This window comes from Mastigoproctus giganteus, chromosome 14, assembly GCF_048544385.1.
Source record: "Mastigoproctus giganteus isolate SK-2022 chromosome 14, ASM4854438v1, whole genome shotgun sequence".
Classification (NCBI taxonomy): Eukaryota; Metazoa; Arthropoda; class Arachnida; order Uropygi; family Thelyphonidae; genus Mastigoproctus; species Mastigoproctus giganteus.
Window position 1 is genome coordinate 6,190,717 of NC_143588.1, and position 25,327 is coordinate 6,216,043.

General features: G+C 38.6%; 2 protein-coding genes across 2 annotated transcripts in view; both read right to left on the minus strand.

Moving 5' to 3' along the window:
- LOC150074958 (adhesion G protein-coupled receptor E5-like) overlaps positions 1-16,479 on the minus strand; it is a 33,603-nt gene extending 17,124 nt beyond the window's left edge. Inside the window, exon 1 of the mRNA XM_090388258.1 lies at positions 16,384-16,479. Coding sequence (XP_090244384.1) covers positions 16,384-16,425 — 42 coding nt within the window. The 5' untranslated portion in view covers positions 16,426-16,479. The remainder of the gene's footprint in view (positions 1-16,383) is intronic.
- Positions 16,480-18,164: 1,685 nt separating this feature from the next.
- LOC150074959 (adhesion G protein-coupled receptor L1-like) overlaps positions 18,165-25,327 on the minus strand; it is a 267,365-nt gene continuing 260,202 nt past the window's right edge. The window contains exon 16 of the mRNA XM_090389003.1: positions 18,165-18,225. Coding sequence (XP_090245129.1) covers positions 18,165-18,225 — 61 coding nt within the window. The remainder of the gene's footprint in view (positions 18,226-25,327) is intronic.

Below are 25,327 nucleotides of genomic sequence, written 5' to 3' on the forward strand. Positions count from 1 at the left end.
TAATAGATTAACAGTAGCAACTGGCAGAGGTGCAAGTGATTCTTGCACTGCTTCTATTGAAATGAGCAGAAACCTGAAAAACAAGATGCAGGATATTTCAGAGACTGCTGGGAGTCATTGCGGTACAAGTAAACACATGGGTTGTGTTAGGGTAGCTAAGAATAGAAACAGGTGCAGGTATACTTGCGTGTACACCAATGCTAGGAGTTTAGTAAATAAATTTGATGAATTTGAGGTAGTGCTCAAAACATCAAAGGCAGATATTGTTGGGATTTCAGAGACGTGGTGTCACACAGATATAAGGAATGCAGAACTGGAATTTGGGGAGTACAATGTCTACAGAAAGGATAGACAGGATAGGAAGGGAGGAGGGGTTATGCTATTAGTTAAGAAACACATAAAATCCAAGGAAGTGAAGCCAGTCGACATCGCTGGACAGTGCAGTGTCGAGTCAGTTTGGTGTGACTTAAGCATTGGGAGATCAAAATTGAGAGTAGGAGTGTGCTATAGGCCTAATGACTCTGATGAGTATAATTTTGACCCCAGGGGCTCACATCTGGTGAGTATGGGCTTTGCAGACCCAGGGTCCTGAGCTGGATATCATCATTCTTCTCTTTCTTGGTGATATCTCTCTCTCTCTCTCTCTCTCTCAGGGTAACTCAGGAAATTTTTTTGGCTGGTGCAGCATAAGCCTCAGGCTTCCTTGCATCATATGGCTAGTAATAATAATAAGAAACTGTACAGAGAAATAGAGTGGGCCAGTAAATCAGAGAGTCTTATAATGGGGGATTTTAATTTCCCAGATATTGACTGGAATTTGGGGGCTGGTCACTCACACACTAGCAAGGCTTTTGTGGATTTATTGGATGATTGTTTTCTACATCAGCATGTTCGGGAGGCAACTAGAGGGAGTAATACTCTTGATTTGATTATCAGTAGTGATTCTTCATGCATTAAGAATCTGCAGATAAATGAACCACTAGGTGGCAGTGATCAGTATTCTGAAGTGGGAGTTACTCAAAGAGGTAACTACCATTAGGGGTAAAGGAAAGTGTTATTGCTTTCGTAAAGGCGACTACGATGGACTGAGACAGTATTTAAATTCTATACAGTGGGATAAACTGATGATGTTACCAACAGCAAATTCAAAATGGGAAGCATTCAAAGAACTTATCTTGGAAGCTACTAGGCTTTACATACCAACTAAGAAATATTGTTCAAGGTTTAGGCCTAAATGGATGTCAGATGAACTAATGAGGCATATGGCAGAGAAGAAAAATGCATCGGATACATACAAATTATCACGTGACACAGAAGCCTATGATAGATACAAGTTGATCTGTAACCAAGTTACAAAGTAGGTTAGGCAGGCGAAGGCAGATTACGAGTGATCCTTGGCAAGGGATGCGAAGAAAAACAGCAAAGAGTTCTTTACTTATGTAAACTCTAGAAGGAAGGGGATGAATCAGATTGGTCCACTTGATATCGATGGGTCAACTGTTGATGACCCTGCTCAGGTAGCTAACAAACTAAATGAATATTTTGCATCGACATTCACACATGAGGAGTTATTCAGCGAGGGGAATGCCAGAGGTGTATTCAACTCTAGCAGTAAGCTAGAGAATCTTGTAATAACTGAGAGTAAAGTGGAGGAGAAATTGTTGAAGATAAACACAAGAAAGGCACCTGGGGTGGATGGGATCTATACAGTTATATTAAAGGAGGCAGCAAAGGAAGTAAGCAAATCCTTAGCCATAATTATGAGAGCTTCCTTGGACTCAGGGGAGGTACCCATGGACTGGAGATGTGCAAATGTGACCCCAATTCACAAGGGAGGATCAAAGGCTGACACAAGTAATTATAGACCTGTGAGTTTAACTTCTGTTCCCGGAAAATTAATGGAGGCACTGGTTAAAGAAGCACTGCAGGATCATCTAGACAAGACTTCAGTTATAGCTCGGACACAGCATGGTTTTGTTAAGGGGAAGTCTTGCCTGACCAATTTGATTGGATACTATGATGCAGTCACAAAAGAACTGGATGCAGGGAATAACTTTGATATTATATACTTGGATCTTAGAAAGGCTTTTGATACTGTTGCACATGGAAGACTGCTCCACAAATTGGAGCAGTGTGGCATTGGAGGCAAATTGCTGCTATGGATAAAGGAGTGGTTGAGGGGGAGAAGACAGAGAGTGGTAATCAATGGACACTGCTCATCGTGGACTAATGTTATTAGTGGAGTCCCTCAGGGTTCAGTATTGGGTCCTTTATTGTTTTCTGTATTTATAAATGATATTGATGATGGTATATTAAGCTTAATGTCCAAGTTTGCAGATGATACGAAGGTTGGCAGGGTTGTCAAGGACACTACTGACACTATGCTGCTGCAACAGGATCTGGAAAGGTTGAGCAGATGGGCTGAGAGGTGGCAAATGAAGTTTAACATTGACAAATGTAAAGTACTACATATGGGAAACAGCAACCCCAGAGCAACGTATCAAATCTGTGGTACTACACTGACAGTGGTAGAGAATGAAAGGGACCTGGGGGTGGTTGTGCAGGCAGATATGAAGTTCTCTGAGCAGTGCAGACGGGCTGCAAGAGTAGCTCATGGTGTATTGTCAATGATATATAGGAATTTTTCTAGCAGGGATAAAGAAGTGATTATTCCCTTGTATAAGGCAATGGTCAGGCCACACCTAGAGTACTGTATACAGGCCTGGAGGCCTCATTTCAAGAAGGATGTAGAGCTGCTGGAACGAGTACAGAGAAGGGCAACAAGATTAGTGAATGGAACAAAGGGGTGCTCTTACGAAGAAAGGCTTAAGTTTTGCGAATTACAGTGTCTGGAGACTAGGCACCAGCGAGGTGATCTGATAGATCTCATTTCAAGAAGGATGTAGAGCTGCTGGAACGAGTACAGAGAAGGGCAACAAGATTAGTGAATGGAACAAAGGGGTGCTCTTACGAAGAAAGGCTTAAGTTTTGCGAATTACAGTGTCTGGAGACTAGGCACCAGCGAGGTGATCTGATAGAGGTGTACAAAGCCTTGAATGGTTTGAGCATGCTCAATGCTGATGGGATTCTTCCTCTTGCTCAGAATAATCACCTGAGAGGGCATAAATTCAAATTGAGGAAAGACAGATGTAGGATAGATGTGCGGAAATTTGCCTTTAGCCAGCGGGTGGTTGGTAGGTGGAACAGACTTCCATCCCTTGTCGTGGAAGTTGATAGCCTAAATAAGTTTAAGGCTCAGCTGGACAGGTATTTCGAACGAACAGAGGGGTGAAGTGGAAGTGGTTATTTTTTATTTATTTATTTTACTTTATTTTTTTTTTTTGGCTGATGCTGCATAAGCTTGCTTTCTTGTATCAAATGCCTCTACTAATGCTAATGCTAAACATTTCACAAGTTGCACATTTTTTTATGCTGTGATGTGTTGGAAAATAGCCCCCCTCAGTTATCCCAAGAGTCACAGCACTCCTGCCACTTTGTGCCTGTTGCTTTTCTGCTCTAGTCTGGGGCATGACATTTCAAATTAATAAGATCAATAAATTTAATTAATTGTCAATACTACACTATGTAACAGAATCCTAAATGCAGTGATGCGAATTACACTATATATTTTTACGTTAGAGCTACCTAGTTACCACACTTCCTAGTTCCTTTCACAAATATATGTGGTCTCAATTCTAATCTCAAAAATGTCCATTTCCACTGCAGTCTGCCAAACCCCATGTAGTTTTTCTGACAGAATCTCAGTTATCAGTTGATTCAACTACTGCTCATCTCAGTTGTCCAAATTATTTGCCGTATGATTCCTTTTGCCTCAAAGGTGGTACTTGTGCATATGTCCATTCTGATATTCCCTGTCAGAGACTTGGTAATTTGGAATCTCCTCTCTTCGATCTTCTCTGGCTGAAAATATCTCTACCTCACTGTGTAAAATTCATCTGTTGTCTCTACTATTCTCCCAACTCCACTAATCACTTGGAGCTCTTTGACTTCTTCTCTTTGCAACTTGACCTTCTCCAGTCCAATTTTCCTAACAGTGAGGTAATTTTGCTTGGTGATTTTAATGTTCACAACTCCAGCTGGCTTCCGTTTTCTAGTCACACCGACACAACTGGTCAAGATGGTGAGGCTTTTGCAATTACTAATGACCTTGCACAGATTGTTCATTTACCTAGAAGAATACCGGACAACCCTAACCATACAGCCAACACGCTTGATCTTTTTCTCACAAACAACCCTTCTAAATACATGGTCGAAGTGAGTAGTCCTTTAGGCACCTCAGATCACAACTTGGTGAATTTCTCTTCTCTAATGGAGCCTTTATCTCATGGCTACTCCCAACCTCGTGTTGTTTGGCATTACAAGAATGCAAAATGGGATGGTCTGCGAGATTTCTTTTCTTCTTTTCCTTGGTTGGATTACTGTTTCAAAACTTCTGATATAAACGTTCGCTCAGATCGTGTCAGTGAAATTATTCTTGTAGAAATGGAATCCTTTATTCCACACACCACTTTAAAATCTCGTCCTTTATCCAAACCTTGGTTCTCCAATAAATGTGCTAAAGCTGTTCAAGAGAAGAACGTTGCATATCGTAATTGGCTTGTTTCCAATTCTTCAATTTCATTTTCTGTCTACACCAAAGCTTGCAACAATTGTAAAGCAATTATTAATCAGCCAAACTAGATTTCGAACAGGCTAAGAGTAGAAAACTTGCTTCTTGCCCTAATGATAGCCGAGCATTCTGGTCTCTTGCCAAAGCTATTGGCTGCAACTTTTGCCAATCTCTGCTGCCACCTCTGTCAAAACTACATGGTTCTGTTGTCACTTCAGCAAAGGATAAAGCTGAACTTGCTAACATCCCATTTTTTTTTTCCAACTCAAGTATCAATGATCATGGTACAACACCTCCCACCATCTCCAACACACTCCATTCAATGCCTCCTGTGGTCTTTCGTCCCAATGGTATTTCTCCACTTGTTCTCAAAACCTGTGGTCCTGAACTTACTCCTGTTCTTTGCCGCCTTTTTTCACCTTATTCCAAAGGTGTTTTTCCTTCTGCTTGGAAATTTGCTCATATCCAGCCAGTTCTTAAAAAGGGTGACAAATTCCTCAAATTATCGTTTCATTGCAATTACTTCTATTCTTTCTAAAGTAATGGAGAAATCAATTAACCGCCAACTCTTAAACAACCTAGAAACCTTCCATCTGATCAACGATCACCAGTATGGATTCCTTCAGTGTCGATCCACTGGTGATATTCTGGCTTATGTTACCCATTTATGGACAAATTCAACGGTAAAACACAAGCAGTTGCTCTTGACATTTCAAAGGCCTTCGATCATGTTTGGCATAAAGGTCTTCTATACAAGCTTCCATATGGTTTGCCAACTGTTTTTTGTAATTAGCTGTCCAGTTTTCTCTCAGATCGCTCACTGAGGGTGATGGTAGATTGCTCTGTCTTCTAACTTCTTCACTAATGCTGGTGTCCCCCCAAGGTTCAGTTCTTTCCCCAACTCTTTTCCTCTTGTATATTAATGACCTTCTTCCATTGACTGGAAATCCTATTCATAGTTTGGCTGATGATAGCACATTGCATTCCACTTTCCATTTTGAGAAACCTTGCCCTGCTCAATCAGCTTCAACTTCTCGAAAATCTGCTATAATTCCTTAAATGCCAATCTCCAGTAATTCTCCAGTGGGGCAAAGACAACTTCATTGATTTCAATCCTTCTAAAACTCAGTCTTGTCTTATATCTCACAAAAAGGATTCTTCTGCTCCTATGCATATCTTTGGTGACACTCCGATTTCAAGGCAAGTTGATATATCTCTTTTGGGGATTACCCTGACTTCTAATCTCTCTCTTAGCACAAGCACATCACAAATATTGCTTCCTCTGCATCTAAAAAACTTGGTTTTCTCTTTAGCTCTCAGTGTTACTTTTCTTCCAAACAGCTGCTCACTCTGTATAAATCGAAAATCTGCCCTACCATGGAATATTGTTCCCACATCTGGGCGGTGCCCCCAAAACCTCTCTCAGGTTTCTAGATTCCATTCAGAAGAGGACAAGTAGGTTAATTAATGACTCCTCTCTAACAGAGTCTCTCCACTCTCTGTCTCATAGACGTACTGTTTCTGCTGCTTGCCTTTTCTACAGAGACTTCCACGGGCACTGTTCTTCTGAATTGGCTTCTATTATTCCCGCTCTCTCTCTTTCAAAACAGTCCGAACACGTGCCACCACCAGCCAACATCCATTTACTGTCCAACTTCAAACTCACAGAACCAACTTTTCATTTTCTGGAACAACCTTGCTTCATACATATTTCCAAGGTGCCAAGGGTGCCAAGTACTATAGGTTCTAATACCTCTCGTGTTTGGGGGTTTCATGAAAAAAAAAAAAAAAAAAAAATTAAATATTTGAATTCCCTATCACTCTCTATACAAAAACAATGGTTGCAAGAATCGAATGAAACAACGGTTTTACATATATTAACTAGTAATCTACAAAAACTCTTATCTAAATTAAAAAATAAAAATAGCCAGCATAACTAGAACTATAAGGCTACTTATAAAGTACAATATAAAATAACAATTAGGTAAATAAAATAGCAAACACTTATCGCTTTTTCGGAGCCTGTAATTCACAGCTGTAATTTTTAAAGAGAGTCAGCGTCCTCTCTGTGTCCAGTCACTTCTAATTTTCTGACAGCCACCTCTAAAATCAAGTTAAATAACACAGTAGAGAGTGCATCGCCCTGTCTAACAACAGGGTTAATGTCAAAGGGAGTCATCAACTCATTATCAATTCTCACCACTGCTTTAGATCCAGCCAGGGTCTAACAGGTTATGAGCCTAACAATTTTTGCAGATATGCCCAGGAGAAGGAGATCATTTATCATTTCCTGTCTGTTGAGTGAATCAAAAGCTTGTTTGAAATCTACATATAGGTTAAATAAGTGTATATTATATTCAAATGTTTTTTCCTGTATCTGCCTCAAGATGAAAATCTGATCAGTTGTTGAGCGATTGGGTCTGAAACGACACTGATATTCTCCAATGATTTTCTCTGAATAGGCTGCCAGTCTGTTATAAATAACTCACAACAAAACCTTGTAAGTAATGCTCAGCAATGTAATGCCTCTATAGTTAGAGCAAAGCAGTTTATCACTCTTCTTGTGATAAACACTGTGGCTGTATGATTCCAAGTGTCCATTGATTCGAGATTTTTTCCTCAGACTATATTAATATAGTATCAGATTATGTATTCTTCTCCATGGTGTCACCCCACCATTCTTGAGCAACTCTGCAGTTATTTCATCAGCTCCTGGTACTTTAAAGTTCTTTAAGGACTTAATAACTTTTTGAATTTCTTTGAAACTAGTCTTCAGTGTATGGTTCTACTGTATAGTGCAATAGCTGTTTTGTTTCAGTCTTACCTCCTGTCAAAATACTTTTTCCACTGTTTCAGAACCTCCTTTCTCTTCAGTCACCAAGTTCCCTTCACTATCGCTACATGCAGTAACTTTTGATTGGAATTCCTCTGTACTTTCTTTAATCTTCTTATGGAACTTTCTACTTTCCTTCTCGTTATAATGTTCCACCATTTCGTCGACCTTCCTTCTCAAAGCTTCTCTCTTTTTGTTTCTTCATATCCTAGTTGTGGCAATCCAGTTTTCCTTGTAGTGTTCACTATTTGCTCTGCTATTCCACTGTAAACATTTCACCCTGGCTTATCTCTTCAATTCTACTGCTACTCGATAGTCGTCATCATACCATTCCTCATTTCTTGGCCTTGAGGTCTCACCCAAGGTTATGTGCACTGCACCCAGAACTGCAGCCTTTATGCACATTCATCTTCAATCTTGTTATTGTTTTCCTGTTCCTGCAGTCTTCAGGCCAACTCTGCCTGGTACTTCGTTTCAAGAAGTCTGTCTTTCAGTTTCTCTACATTCCACCGCTTAGTTTTCTCGGCCTTTCCTCTTGCTACTAGAGCTATTTTATACTTCAGTCTGGCTCACACTAGAAAATGATCAGAATGGGAGCTGGTGCCCCGAAAAGAATGGACATTTTCAATTGCAGTAGCCCACTTCTTATAGAACAGTACATGATCAATCTGATCAGCCTGATTTGTACCAGCAATTTTCCATGTACTTTTATGAACATTCCTTCTTGGAAACCAGGTACTCATGACCTTAAAGTTGTAGGCAGCAGCAAATTGTGCTACTCTAAGACCATTATTGTTTGTTTCTTCATAGAGGCTGTGTCTCCCAAATAGACCCATAAAAACATAAAAGCAAGTACTGAGATCAAGTACTGGGATCCCTAGTAGTACTACAATATCAGAGAGATAATAGCAGCCAAAGAAATTTTTTTGGATAACCCTTTCAGGAATACTTACATAAATTTGTTTTCCAAAATCAATTCTCATATATGATTCAAATAATGCATCTATTAATGTTTTAAAATATTCCAGTATATGATATTATCTGCTATTTATGTTTCCAACTAGATACAGTTTTAATAAAGGGTAGTACAACTAGCTTTGGAAATGAAAGGAAGATATGTCTATTCGTATTAGTAATGCCCAAATGGTGCAAGGAAGCCTATGGCTTATACTACACCAGCCACAAAAAAAAAAAAAAAAAATAATAATAATAATAATAATAAATAAATAAATAATAATAAAAATAAAATAATAATAATAAGAAGAAAATTTAAAGAAAATAAATAATTAATATTTATTAATAATTATCCAGCTGACATTTGAATTTCCCCAAACTGTCAGCCTCTACCATCCATGTAGGTAACTTATTCCAGTAATTTAGAACTCGCTGGCTAAAATAAAACTTCCAGCAATCCGGTCTAAACATCTCCTGTTGTAATTTGAAATTATGGCTCCTAGTTCTAGAATCATTTATAACTGAAACTCATTTTACTTATGCCTCTCAGAGCCTCAAACACCTCAATCAAGTCTCCTCTAAGGTGCCTAGTCTCTGCAAACCACATATTAGAAGTCTTTCCTCATATGGATGCCCTTTTGCCAATCTCACCAGGCGAGTTACTCATCTTTGGATGCTTTCAAAAAGCACAATGTCTTTAGGTGCAGTCTCCACACTTGAACACAGTATTCCAAGTGTTGTCTAAAAATAGCCTTTTCGAATTCTAGTAATTGTTCAATAAACCAGTGATAGGACACCATGGGCCTTCCTTGCAACCTATCTACAATTGCTCGGAGAACTTCATGTCTGACCATATGGTCAGACAAAGTTCTCCGAGTGTAATACCTTACGCTTTGCTAGATTGGTAGAGCTGGCATGCATAGCTACCATTTTTCTGACTATCTCTGACGTCTGCCTAGGTCACTCTGAAGAAGCTCTGCTTGGCGGTGATGATTAACTATTCTACCAATCTTTACATCATCTGCAAATTTAGACATCGTGCCCTCTATCCCTTCATCGATATCATTTATGAAAATCAAAAACAACAGTGGTCCTATTAATGATCCTTGGGAAACCCCACTTCTTATATCAACCCAATCTCAGGAATGACCATTTATCACAACACTCTGCCTCCTGCACTGGAGCCATCCAGCTATCCAAATAAGGATTTTCCCTGTGATTCCAACCTGTTCCAGCTTATAAAGTAACTGCTCATGTGGGACTGAGTCAATATATTTGCTGAAATCCAAATAAACAATGTTGAAATTATTCCCTAAATTCAGCTCATGAATGACCCTGTCAGAATAGCTAACCAGATTTGTTAAACATGATTTTCCCTTTACAAAGCCGTGCTGAGTATCCTTCAGAATTCCATTTCTATCTAAATAACCCTGAATTCCACCATTGATCATTGCCTCCATGATTTTCTCTACTACTGAAGTTAGACTGACTGGTCGGTAATTTCCCACTCCACTCTTAGAACTGCATTTATGTATTGGAGATACAGTGGCACTTTTCCAATCCAATGGAATAACTCCCCAAGTTCAGTGATTCTCTCATAATTAGCCTTAAGGGTTTAATGCACTCACTTGCCACTCCCTTAAGATTATAGCGTATATGCCATCAACCCCAGGAGCTTACTGGCCTGTAAGCTCAACATTTTTTTCAATAAGACTTAGTATTCTTGTGTACTACCCTGACACACCCCTTAATATTATTTAAGCTCACTTCCCTGGCATTAGCTACCGAGCCATTTGAAATGTTTCTGCCCTCAGAACATCTTGCTAATATGTTCTGTTGCTGTAACAAACAAGAACTAGATATTTATTTACAGTATACCCAGTATAAAATGAAATATAAGTACAATTTCAGTAGCTTTCGGAACTCGTGTCCCTTCATCAACTGACAAATTTGAATACATTACAAGCAAAGTGTGGCACGTTACTCATTCGTCATTGTTGTAGCACGGACGTGTGCTGCCTTACGCCAGTGATCATCCATCAATAAAACGGTTGTCTCCAGGATTGGATGTATACGCATGCCTTTCTGGCGATTTAATGCCTTAGGGTTGTTCATTATGTTTAGTGATTCTAGCCATAGGCGGTGGCGAAAGTGTCGCGCGTGGTCCACTATCTCAAAGTCGCGCTTGGGGTCAAGATCGTGGTTGGTAGCCCAAAAATGTTCTGCAAGCGCGGACTGGTCAGTTTCGGCAAGCCAGATTGCTCTGTCGTGTTCCGTGAGGCGATCCTGGAGACGTCTCGATGTCTCACCTACGTAGCAACTGTTACAGGCCCTACAGGTGATACGGTACACTACATTGCTGCGTAAGACAGGTGTGACAGGGGTCTTCACACTGGAGACAAGTGAACGTAGGTTCCTACCTGGTAATTGTACACATTTGATGTTGTAACTTCTCAGGATCTTCGAGATACGTCCTGACACTCCTGGATAGTACGGAATGTAGGCGGATGATATGCCGACTTGCTTCGGAGGTCTTGGGTTGGAAGTAAGTTCTTGTGCCTGTAACAAGCATCTGTTTAGTACATGGGATGGATAACCGCATCTGGTTAGGTCCGCCTTCACACGGGAGATCTCGTTACGTCTAATTGTGTCGGTGCTGGAATGGCTCCAGGCCCTGGAGAACAGGGTGCGGGCAGTGCTATTGAGATGGCTTGGAGCGTGGCCGGACCCGTAGTTGGTGAATTGACCGCACCACATGGGTTTGCGGTACACTGAGGTCTCTAGATGTGGGCCTACGCGATGCACTAGCACGTCCAGAAACGGGAGCGAACCGTCCACCTCTGATTCTACGGTAAACTTGATGAAATTGGATAGAGAGTTGAGGTATTCTAGTAGTACCGTTTCAGAACCACGTGGTATTATGGTAAAAATATCGTCGACATATCTACACCACGTTGTAATAGGTGTAGGTGGGTTCTGGTGTATCTGCTTCTCCAGATCTTCCATGGCGATGTTAGCTACTACGGAACTGACAGGGGCACCCATAGCAGTGCCATGTACTTGTTTGTAGAGTGAGTCTTCAAAGGTGAACATGCTGCTAGAGAGGCATAGGTTGAGGGCGGTACAGATGTCATCAGTGGATAGTGACGTCCTGGATTGGAGGCTTAAGTCGCTCTCAAGGAGCCTTCTGGCGCAGTGCACGGCCTGTTGGACGGGAATCGAGGTGAATAAAGAAACCACGTCAAATGATGCCATGACAGAGTTATCAGGGATTGAAATGTCCTTAATGGTGTTAATGAATTCACTGCTGTTTTTAACGGTGTGAGATGTATTACCTATAAGAGGCGAGAGGAGGCTCGCGATGTGTTTGGACAGTTCATACGTTGGGGCACTGCAGCAAGACACTATAGGTCTGAGAGGAATACCCGGTTTATGGATCTTTGGTAATCCGTAGAATTGCGGTAGTTGGCAGCCAGTAGCACGCAGAAGATGGTGAGTCGCGGTCGGGATCTTCTTATCTTTAAGCCATGCGTGGACAAGTTTATTAACATTTGCTTCCAGACGTTTCAAGACTTTAATGGGAGGATCAGGTAGAGGTTCATATACGTTAGGATCGAGTAATAGGGCCAAGGCTTTCTCTCGGTAGGCTGATCGGTCCAGCACAACAGTCCGGCGCCCTTTATCCGCAGGAAGTACAACAATGGAGTTGTCTTTTCTTATAGATGACAGGGCGGCACGTTGGCGGTGGTTGAGGTTTGAGCACGTTTTTCGAGTGTTGCGGAGGACTGCGGCAGTCTTGAATCGGATCTCGTTGGCAGTATCTTCGGGAAGGTTGGTAATACTGGCTTCTATACCCATAGCGAGCTGTGTGATGGGAGGTTTCGATGGTATAACGGCGAATTTCATACCGTTTGATAAAACACTCAGCTGCTCGTTGGACAGTTGTTTGTTACTTAGATTCAAGACGAAAGAAGTCGTGTCGTCTGAACGAGTGTTCGTCTTTAAGGAGTTAGTTTCTATGCTCAAGTTTATGAACTTGCGCTGTTGGCGTAAACGGTAGGTATCCGAGGTCTGACTAGCCCGATGGCAGATGGTATGTATAAGGTTTGTAAATACAATAGGCGAGACCTTACCTTGTAGATGTTGTAACTGTCTGGACTTGTTGTAGTCAGCGTTCCTGATTTCACGGTGGAGATGGGATATCCATAAATTTAATGTGCGTAGGCTGAAGTTAAAGCAGGCACGATCCATATGAGAGTTGTGGAACGGGGCTTTGTATCGGAACCCTTTAGGTATAATTCGATTGCTTTTGCATCTGTGTGCGAAGCGTAAATGTTGCCTGTAGCGAGCTATTGAGAGGAAGCACTTTTGCAACTGTGCACAATCGTTGTAGGTATTATGGCCATAAAGTGATCGAATAGTGACAAATGGGCCTGGAGTACTGGGGTCCATAGTTTAACAAATAGATATTTATTTACAGTATACCCAGTATAAAACGAAATATAAGTACAATTTCAGTAGCTTTCGGAACTCGTGTCCCTTCATCAACTGACAAATTTGAATACATTACAAGCAAAGTGTGGCACGTTACTCATTCGTCATTGTTGTAGCACGGATGTGTGCTGCCTTGCGCCAGTGATCATCCATCAATAAAACGGTTGTCTCCAGGATTGGATGTATACGCATGCCTTTCTGGCGATTTAATGCCTTAGGGTTGTTCATTATGTTTAGTGATTCTAGCCATAGGCGGTGGCGAAAGTGTCGCGCGTGGTCCACTATCTCAAAGTCGCGCTTGGGGTCAAGATCGTGGTTGGTAGCCCAAAAATGTTCTGCAAGCGCGGACTGGTCAGTTTCGACAAGCCGGATTACCGCCTCACGGAACACGACAGAGCAATCCGGCTTGCCGAAACTGACCAGTCCGCGCTTGCAGAACATTTTTGGGCTACCAACCACGATCTTGACCCCAAGCGCGACTTTGAGATAGTGGACCACGCGCGACACTTTCGCCACCGCCTATGGCTAGAATCACTAAACATAATGAACAACCCTAAGGCATTAAATCGCCAGAAAGGCATGCGTATACATCCAATCCTGGAGACAACCGTTTTATTGATGGATGATCACTGGCGCAAGGCAGCACACGTCCGTGCTACAACAATGACGAATGAGTAACGTGCCACACTTTGCTTGTAATGTATTCAAATTTGTCAGTTGATGAAGGGACACGAGTTCCGAAAGCTACTGAAATTGTACTTATATTTCATTTTATACTGGGTATACTGTAAATAAATATCTATTTGTTAAACTATGGACCCCAGTACTCCAGGCCCATTTGTCACTAAACAAGAACTCTTGTTTGTTAATGTTACTTTCACCAATATTATCAGATAAACGTATCTATATTACCAAATATAGATACATGTCCTCCCCCCCCAAACTAGCACTTTCCCTGAATCTTTTAAGGTGTCCTCAATAATGCTGGCAAAAACTCTTGCACCACCTTTGTTTAAATGTATTCCATCTCTACCTACAAGTGTGGGCCAAGCTGATATAAATTTCCCCCCCAAGAGCCTTGCAAAATCCTTCAAGTCTTGAGTTAATCCACAAGGCTTAATCCCCCCTATTGTGTCTGGGCAGAACTGCAGATACATGGACATTGTGACCTAATTTGTGGCATTTCTTCAGCATGGTCCTATATTTGTCTAACAAATCGTCAGATCGTGTATGCTTAATATCATTAGTCCCCCACGTGAACCACATGAATAATAATATTTTCTTTATCCCCCTAAAAATTTAACAGTCTGTTGGTGACATCATTAATAGTTGCTCCCAGCAGACATACTCTGGTTCTAGTCCATCTATCCATATTACAAAAAATATTTCCTGTTTCCCTGACAATAGAGTCTCCTAATAGAAATAAGTCCTTTTGAACTAGTGTAGTTTGCACTTGGTTATTCTGTTCTGAGGCCTGAATTGGGAGTGCATCATTACTAGAGTCTTGAGTCCCTGACGATCTCCCAATTACGTTATTCTTGAGGGCAAGCACCCGTTTTTTTTCTGTGAATCAAATTGTTCAAGCAATGCACCAAATTTTAACTAAAGATCGGTACAGTCCTTACAGCAGTGACTCTTTGTCACCATTGTAAGTAGTTGGCCACTGTTGTTTGATTAAGGTATAAAATAAGTCAAAATTACCAGGAATTTAGAATTAGAAACTGACAAAACTGAATTAAATGATAACTATATATAGCATTAATATAACCACATGTTTTTTTCTTTTTTTACAATTTTTTCATATATATATTTTCCAAATGTATTTATAAATTTCTGATTTCTTCATTCTGAATATTGAAACTGAATCTTTGACAGTAATTTCACTCTAATGTTGGGTAATCTTGTAAAAATAATAAAAAAATGGTTAAAATCCATTAGCTACAAAGTTTTAATTTTTACATAACTTCAATTCATGAATAAACTCAACTACTGAAAATTCTGTCTGGGGGATCACATTGTGTGGCAAATTCATTCATGAAAGGTTAAGGGAAAAGGTGGGAGTTTCATTGTAAGGTGGTAGATGACTTCCATCAACCGGTGAAATACCACCACTTTGCTTATTGGAGGCTTGAAGTGGTGAAACCCATGTTTAGTCTCTAGAGCAAAGTTTCCGGCATCCCCCTCCCCCATACTTCTCCTTCCCATGCACGGTACTAAGTACTATAGGTTTTGATACCTTTCGTGTTTGGGATTTTCATAAAAAATAAAAAAAAATAAAAAAAATTTAAGCAGGCAGGTGGGGACTAGAACTATATCATTAAATTCTAAGATCTGCCTTTCACTGGGGAAGCACTAATACCTTGCTGTCCATATGGGATGAGCTAAAGATTTCTTGAAATAGGCCTTGGAGGTTGGGAGAGTTACGAACCATAATAATTTCAATTGAATACACCAACTGTATATGTTCAAAATGTTATTAAGATAAAATAAAATAAAATAGGATAAAATTTTGATGTAAAAATAAAAATACACTGCAACTGTAGAGTTAAAAGTGATAAAAATATAGATAAAAATAAAAATACACAGAAAATATTGCAAATTAAAAGCGATAAAATCAATAAAAGAACACTGTAGCTTTCAAAGGTGGCTGCCTTCTTTATTAACAGTGAAACTTAACTGTCACAGCACATCCTTAAATAACATCAGCAAGATCACAGCTAATGGCATGTGTTACTATAGGAGCCTGGGAATGCTCCTACCAGACATCTCTGACAAAGAATATAACACACCTACACTTTTTTTATAAATATATATTTAATGTTACCTATATTTTAAACAACTTCTTGCATTACTGTATTTACTTTATTATTCCTTAGATGAATGCAGGTGTCACATGTAATACCATAATGCATTTTTTGTAAAATAAATAAAAATACAGAGACAAGAAGCTATTTTATATAATAAATGAAACATCAAATTAACAGCATGTAACTTTTTTGTAGTAAGAGTATCAACTGTCTGAACAAGAACGGCTTGTTTACACAAAGCTAAAATAAAATTAGCAGAACATATAAAACTTCCAAAATTACTCAAGTCTGTATGCATGATTAGAATTGTAGACAAAGTAACAGCCAATAATCTTGAACTGGCAATTAACATGCAGTAGATATTTTGCTGAGGGGTGTGTTAGACAAAGAATACCACTACTGTTGAATATAACCTGCAATGTTAGCACAAAGAAATACTAAAATTTTCTCACTACTACTTTACTTCTGTGAGTTTTAACTATTTATTATAAGCATATTAGATGGCTGATAAAAATTTACCATTTAATATGACTAAAATGAAGTTGATGTTTAATTAAGACATCCAAGTCTCACAGGATCATATATCCAATAATGAAAATTTGGGGCATGTAAACAAAACTGAGTAGGCAACATGTTTTTACTAGCTTTCTTTAAATATAACTTACTTGTAATCCATTGAGTATGGTAAATATATAAGTCATAACCATTAATTTCTCTGATGCAGAGAAAAATCCAAAGAACCATGTTATTCCAAGTAGGCACAAAATAGAAAATGAGCCTTTCACCCAGCCACTGTAAAAATAACAGAAAAATATGATCTGCTATTCAAGGAACACAACTATGCCTTAAAAACTAACTACTCTTAAAAAATATATATATTAAAATTAAGATAAATAACATATACAGATAAATAAAATTTTTTTAAGAATAAAATCTTTATTTTTTAGTAGTCTTTCAGAATCTGTTGTCCTTCTCTTGCATTACGAAACAAGCTGCAAATGTGGAACTTTTTCAGCTTGTTTCATAATGCAAGTACCAGCATAAATATAAATACAGATCAATTCTTTTACAAGAATGCATATGTACTATATTATTACTGTTACAATGTGTGTGTGTGTGTATATATATAGTATAATACATTAGAGTAAGTGTATTAAGATTAGTGAAGAAAAGACAATATTTGATATTGTTGTTGTTGTTGTTTTGGTTTTTAGGAGCATTAGCAACTAAGGCCATATTGCTCCGGGAATATGCGGTGGTCATTCCCTGACCTTTCCACATCCTCCGTATTTGGTGGTGACGGGCTCGAACCCCGGTCTAATCAAGAAGCGTGTGCTACGCACTGCTGCTCCTTCCCACCTGGCTACGGAGGCGCCAATATTTGATATAACCAATTATGTTAGTACACTGGACTGAACCTATTGGTAACTCTCTAGGAGGCTTCCAGATCAGCTAGTGTATAATTCTGCTACCTCTACTCTGTCAGATAGTGACTGGAGGGAGTCCAAGTGGTATGTATGCAGGGAGCATTGTCGAGGCCACGTTGTGTCAAGGATCTGGGTATATTCTTACCACGTGTACACCATATCCAAAAATTTCATTACTTCATACACCATGTTCTGCTCCCCCACTTTTTCTTATTATTGAATACATCATGAATTGTCAAACTAATAGAGCAACCTTATCTGCAAAAAGATCTAAACCTTACAAACAATTAACAACGATCTAAACCTTACAAACATTTGCATACGATTCCTAGTTCATTTCACAAATATACGTGGTCTCAGTTCTAATCTCAAAGATGTCCATTTCCACTTACAATCTGCCAAACCCCATGTATTTTTTCTGACAGAATTTCAGTTATCGGTTAATTCAACTACTGCTCATCTCAGTTGCCCAAATTATTCGCTGTATGATTCCTTTCACCTCAAAGGTGGTACTTGTCCACGTGTCTATTCTGATATTCATTGTCAGAGACTTGGTAATTTGGAATCTCCTCTTTTCGATCTACCCTGGCTTAAAATCTCTCTATCTCATTCTGTCAAATTCATCTGTTGTGGTCTACCGTTCTACCAACGCGACTAATCACTTGGAACTCTGGGATTACTGCAAACCATATGCAGTACTTTGCATCTGTCAATGTTCGACTTCGGCTGCTATTTCTAAGCCCTTTGACCAAATTTTCTTAGATCTTGTTGCAGCAGTTCACCCTGATTACTGTGGTTAACCACCCTGCCAATCTTTGTAGTATCATCTGAAAACTTTGACATTGAGCCTGATATACCTTCATCAGTATCATTAATATTGAAAATACAATGGACCCAGCACTGAACCCTGAGGGGGGACTCCACTGAAAATATTAGTCCATGAAGAGCAGTGCCCAATGATAACCACTATCTGCCTTCTTCCAGTTAACCATACCTCTATCCATAGCAGTAAATTAACCTTAATGCCACATTGCTCCAGTTGATACAACAATCTTATATGTAACAGTGTCAAAAGCCTTCCTGAAATTTAAATATATGATATCAAAATATTTTTTGCATACAATTCCTTGGTCACTGCATCATATTATCCTATCAGATTGATTAGATAAAAGAGCCCATTAACAAATTTGGAGTCTGGGAATGAGACTATAGGTGTGAAGACGTAGACTTCTGGAGGTGCTTCAAATGCATAAGTTTTGTTAGAAATTATCGTATTTTCCTTAGTTAACATATTAATTTCTGTGCGGTAAACAGTGATAAGCTTATTTAATCTATTGGTAAAACAGATTAAATAAGCTTAGCACTGTTTGTTAGCTTATGTTTTAAATTTAGTTAGTGATTTTGTAAGTTACAACTTACTACTCAAATGTTTTGGTGGTTATTCCCACCAAAACACCGATACTATGAGAGTGTTTTGGTGGGAATAACCAGTTGAGCAGAAGAATACTAGGGTTTTAATTATAATAAAAGGATCTTAGAAAGGCTTTTGATACTGTTGCACATGGAAGACTGCTGCACAAATTGGAGCAGTGTGGCATTGGAGGCAAATTGCTGCTATGGATAAAGGGATGGTTGAGTGGGAGAAGACAGAGAGTGGTAATCAATGGATACTGCTCATCATGGACTAATGTTATTAGTGGAGTCCTTCAGGGTTCAGTGTTGGGTCCATTGTTGTTTTCTGTATTTATAAATGATATTGATTATGGTATATTAAGCTTAATGTCCAAGTTTTCAGACGATATGAAGGTTGGCAGGGTTGTTAAGGACACTAACGACAGAATGCTGCTGCTGCTGCTGCAAAAGGATCTAGAAAAGTAGAGATGGGCTGAGAGGTGGCAAATGAAGTTTAACATTGACAAATGTAAAGTACTACATATGGGAAGCAGTAACTCCAGAGTGATGTATCAACTCTGTGGTACTACGCTGACAGTGGTAGAGAATGAAAAGGACCCGGGGTGATTGTGCAGGCAGATATGAAGTTTTCTGAGCAGTGCAGACAGTCTGCAAGAGTAGCTCATAGTGTCTTGTCAATGATATACAGGAATTTTTCTAGCAGGGATAAGGAAGTAATTATCACCTCCTTATCCCTGCCTTATACCCCTTGTATAAGGCAATGGTCAGGCCACACCTTGAATATTGTATACAGGTCTGGAGGCCTCATTTCAAGAAGGATGTAGAGCTGTTGGAACAAGTACAGAGAAGAGCAACAAGATTAGTGAATGGAACAAAGGCCTGCTCTTACAAAGAAAGGCTTTAAGTTTTGCAAATTACAGTGTCTGGAGATTAGGCACCTGTGAGGTGATTTGATTGAGGTGTATAAAGCCTTGAATGGTTCGAGCATGCTCAATGCTGATGGGATTCTACCTCTTGCTCAGAATAATCACCTGAGAGGGCATAAATTCAAATTGAGGAAAGACAGATGTAGGATAGATGTGTGGAAGTTTGCCTTTGGCTAACGGGTAGTTGGTTGGTGGAACAGACTTCCATCCTTTGTTGTGGAAGTTGATAACCTAAATAAATTTAAGGCTGAGCTGGACAGGTATTTGGAACGAACGGAGGGGTGAAATGGGAGCTGTTTTTTTTTTTTGGCTGATGCTGCATAAGCTTGCTTTCTTGCATTATATGCCTCTACTAATGCTAATGTTAAATAAGTATTTTGAAGATTTTAATCACTTTTTGGGCATATACATTTTGCATTTAGCTAATTTAAGGATATAAGTAATTTAACATTGTGATCATTATGGTATAGCATAACTTGATAGCGTATACCTTGAACTTGATAGCTAAGGTATAATGTAAAACTATATAGTGGAATGCATATCACTGCATTACCTTTGTATAGTACTGTATTAATCTAGCAGTTCTCAAACCTTTTGAGCACATAAATCCCTTGACCTGTAAAATTTTCCCGCAACTCCCTTGAAGAAAAACATCTATAATTGTGCAATTTCTTATTTTTAAAAATGTTAATACAATAATTATTAATACATGAAATAATAATCAGGATATTATTTTATTTTTAAAAAACATTAATGTGAAGTTTGTGCTTGCTTTTTATTGCATAACTGATTAAACCTAGGCATCATTTTCAAAATGGCGACACATTTCTTTTTCAACATTTACTTTTGATCTGTACTTTCATTTAATTATTGCCAATGCCAAAAATCCAACTTAGCATTAGCATCAGTAGAGGTACATGATGAAAGAAAGCAAGCTTATGCAGCATCAGCCAAAAAAAAAAAAAAAAAAAACCCTCTCCCATTTCACCCCTCTGTTCTTTCCAAATACCTGTCTAGCCCAGCCTTAAATTTATTTAGGCTATCAACTTCCACAACAAAGGATGGAAGTCTGTTCCACCAACAAACTATCCGCTGGCTAAAGGCAAACTTCTGCACATCTATCCTACATCTGTCTTTCCTCAATTTGAATTTATGCCCTCTCAGGTGATTATTCTGAGCAAGAGGAAGAATCCCATCAGCATTGAGCATGCTCGAACCATTCAAGGCTTTATACACTTCAATCAGATCACCTCGCAGGTGCCTAGTCTCCAGACACTGTAATTTGCAAAACTTAAGCCTTTCTTCATAAGAGCAACCCTTTGTTCCATTCACTAATCTTGTTGCCCTTCTCTGTACTTGTTCCAACGGCTCTACATCCCAACTTCACAAGATAAGGACTTGCAACTTTCTGGGTATTCGTGTTTTGCTAAACAACAAAAATCATATTAAGATAACAACAAAAACTTTGCTTTCAGAGTGAGGTCTGATGTGAGGTCAATAAATTGTTCTTCTTCGACAGTAGATAAATTTGATGGAAACTTTGTACTGATATGTACTCTTCAAAATTTTGTATAAAATATTTCTCAAAGTGTGCATGGAGTTGTGATAAATGCTCAACAATTACTCATTTTAATTCTTCTTAAAATAAACTTCATTTTGTTGTAAAAATTGAAAATTGATGTAAAAGTGGGAAACAATCATTTTTACCTTCTTTTATTTTTTTCTTCCAAAGTTCTAGTTTCCTTTCAAAGTGGAAAATTTTGCCTGACAGTTGTGAATATTGGTGTCATTTCCTTGAAGAGATAAATTAAGTGAATTTAATTTATCAAAAATATCGTGCCTCCCTAGGGCATTGCAACACAGTTTGAGAACCGCTGAATTAACGCCTTCAAGGATTATCCCGAGATATCTCGTTTTTAGGTTTAAAAGTTATTTGGAACATACACGAAATATCTCAGGATACAATAAAACCCCTGAAGCAAACAATAATACCTCCAAATTTTGGACTGAAACGTATTTTTTCTGGTATTTATCTGGCTAATTTTGCATTAGGCAGGTAAATCCCAAGTTTTCTCAGGATTTTCTTACGCCTGGCAGCAAATGACTGGTTTTTGTTTTATTTATATTGTATAGCAATGTCAGAACAGTATCACGCATTCCTGTGCCGCCAGTAAGCAAAATATAATTTGCCATCCTAAATGCAGAATACTGAACCCACGAAAATAATTCACAAAAACAATATAGAAAAATATTTCGGCACCCTCTTGAACTTCCGCCCGCAAGCAACGCTTACCTTGCCTGTCCACTTGTGGTGGCCGTGTGTCAGAATGTAGTTAGTTTGCGATTACTGCTTGTGGCGGAAGGTTACTGCTTTGCATTCCACTTGATTTTTTAAATTTATTTCTATAATGAGTAATGAAGACTTTTCTGTGCCTTTCTTTTAGCTCAAGTGCTAATTTATTAAAAAAATCTGTATAATTTGCACACTTTTTGGCATACCCGAGATAACTCGGGATAGCCCAAATGGGTTAATTACTCTCCCATGTATTTTCTACGAAAAAATTAATAAATGACACAAAAAACTATACAATGAGTATTCGCATGATGCATACTTTTAATCTGTAAAATAAAAAAAAATGTTCCGGGAAGGGGTTAATCAATTAAATTTATTAACCTTATTAATTTTCACTGTTAATTAATTACATCGTATTTAAATGGACTTACGCTCCAGACTAGAGCAGCAGCGCAACGTGCACAAATTAGTGGGAGTGCTGTGGCTCGGACGAGAACCGAAGGGTGCAATTCTCCAACGCATCACATCCTAAAAAACGTGCAACTTGCGAAACGTTTGGCGGACTTTCTGGAACAGGACATGATCTAGCCAAGGAGGATGTCTTTGTGTGTGTGCTAGGTACAGAAGGAATTGAAATGGGGTGCCCATCAAACTCTCAGCTGCCTAGCTCAATGCCAGAGCTCACTCTTGTGAATCAGGCAACAGAGCAGAACCTTCATGGTAGAATGTGCTGGTCCAACAGGAAATAGTTATTGTTGGTGACTCTATTATCAGAGAGACGGGAAATATACTGAGCAAAAATGATAGGTGGAATAGAACCAGGGAGGAGGTAGTATATGATGAGAGTCTTGTCAATCGATTCGCCCCTGGAGAGATTGTGCAAGGCTCAAGGAGTAGAATAATTCTCAGCATGGTCTGTGCTGTTAGCAGGAGAGATTGTTTCTACAGGGATGGGATACACTTAAATAGAGAAGTCGAGAATATTTTCTGATGCTAATATTCTTGACCTTTGATGATGCTATCGAGGCAGTGTTAGGTGGGTCGGAAAACTGCTAGATTGGGTGAATACATGGACTAATATAACAGTAGCCACAGGCAGAGGTGAAAGTGATTCATGCACTGCTTCTATTAGAATGAGCAGTGATCTGGAGAGCAGGGTGCTGGGGGTTTAGAGACTGGTGGGAGTTATCATGAAACAAATAAATACATGGACTGTGTTAGGGTAACTAAGAATAAGTTGGGATATCAGAGATGTGGTGTCACACAGATATAAGGAATGCAGAATTGGAATTTAGGTAGTACAATATGTAAAGAAAGAATAGACAGGATAGGAAGGGAGGAGGGGTTATGCTGATAGCTAAGAAACAAAATCTAAGGAAGTGCATCCAGTTGATAGATGGACAGTGCAATGTTGAGTTAGTCTGGTGTGACATAAGTACTGGGAAAGCAAATTTGAGAATAGGAGTGTGTTATAGGCCTAATGGCTCTGATGAGTACAATGAACTGCACAGGGAAATAGAGTGGGCCAGTACATCAGAAAGTCTTATAATGGTGGATTTTAACTTCCCAGATATAGACTGGAAATTGTGGATTGGTGGATTGTGGACAAGACTTTTGTGGATTTATTGGATGACTGTTTTCTACAGCATGTTCGAGAGGCAACTAGAGGGGATAATATTCTTGGTCTGATTATCAGCAGTGATTCTTCATGCATTAAGAATCTGCAGTTAAAGCAGTGGTTTTCAAATTTTTTTTAATAATGGCACCCCTAAGTAATTTATTTTATTTTGCGACACCCCTACTCAATATTTTGCCTGTTAGATCTGATCCTCTCTCTCTGTATATCCGTATATATATATAATATTAAAAAAAATATGATATGATATTTATTACAATTATATGATATTTATTACAATAATATAATTATAAAAATTACACTTCACAATACAAATTATATATATACAGTATATAATTTTATTCTTGATATAGAGGTACTAAGTAAACATCAATTATAGATCACCACAAAATTAAAAAAAATTTACACCTTTTTATAATGAAATAAAACATATAAATTAAAAAATAATAATAAGTTTAAGTAATTTAAACCCAAATTATGTGGTACCCCTGGAATGTTGTTGCGGCGGCACCCCAGTTGAAAACCACTGAGTTAAAGCAGGCCTGGGCAAACGTTTTGGCTGAAGGGCCACATCAGGAATTCAAGGGAGCCGCACATAAAATACTATTTTTAGATATATATTATTTGTTATCATGAAGAAGAAATATAACATAAAAAAAAAATTATTCTCTAACAACCAAGAATTTAATGAGATGAATGGAACTGTTTTACATCTTTTAACATTTTTTTTAATTTCGGGTGTTAATTTTGTAGTTGAGATTCTTAAAACTGCTTGTAAATGTTCATTGATGATGCTTGATTGTAAAGAATTTTTATTTAGATTCATGATGGAAATCATTTGTTCACATATGTAGGTTGGTCCAAAAATGACCAACATTTTTCAGGCAAAATCTTTTTAAGTTCGTCGAATTTGTCCGAATTAAGAGTATTGTAAAATTTACAGATTTCCTCATGACAGTGCAATTCTCTTAAATTGGTATCACACTGCAGATCTGTAATCTGAAGTTGTAGTTCACTCGGTGCACTATTAATTTCTATTGAAAATGGGTCGCACACTATTCCCAAACCTGTCTCGATTTTTCAGAAGTCGCCAAATCTTCGTGAAAAGTCGTCATTCAAAGCGTTGATAATTTCACAATATTTTTCAAATTTATTTTCTGGAATCTTCAGCAACTTCAAGTTATAATTGAAATCCATTCAAACTTTTTATCATATCATGGGCGTATAAATTTTTCCCTTGTAACACGGTATTGAAAGTATTTAAGTGTGTACGATGTCCAGGGTAAACGCAAAATCACAAATCCAGTTATTATCAGTTAATTCGGGAAAGTCCATAATATTTTTCAGTTTTAAAAATAGAATAATGTCATCTTTAAGATCCCATACTCGCCGAACAACTTTCGAATTTGGCTATGACAAGGAACATCTGTGTATTCGGATTTAATATCTTGAAGAAAATTAACAAACTGTCTGTGTTTCAGACCCCTCGATCGTATTAAATTTGGTAGTTTAATAATACAAGATGTGACATGTTCAACTTTTAACACATTTTTACATAATACTTGTTAACCTTGAACAGTATTTCTGTTCAAGGTTTAGGCCTAATTGAAAAGCCTAGTAACTTCCAAGATTAATTCCTTAAATGCTTCCATTTAGAATTTGCTGCTGGAAACATCATCAGTTGGGCCCACTGTATAGAATTTAAAAAATCTGAGACCACTGTAGTCACCTTTATGAAAGTAAAAACCCTTCCCTTTACCCGTGATGGTAGTTATATCTTTGAGTAAATCCCACATCAGTACACTGTGATCACTGCCACCTAGTGGTTCCTTTAACTCAGGCCCGGGCAAACTATGGCCTGTGGGCCGCATGCGGCCTGCCGCAAATTTTTGTGCGGCCCACGAGCTTTAATTG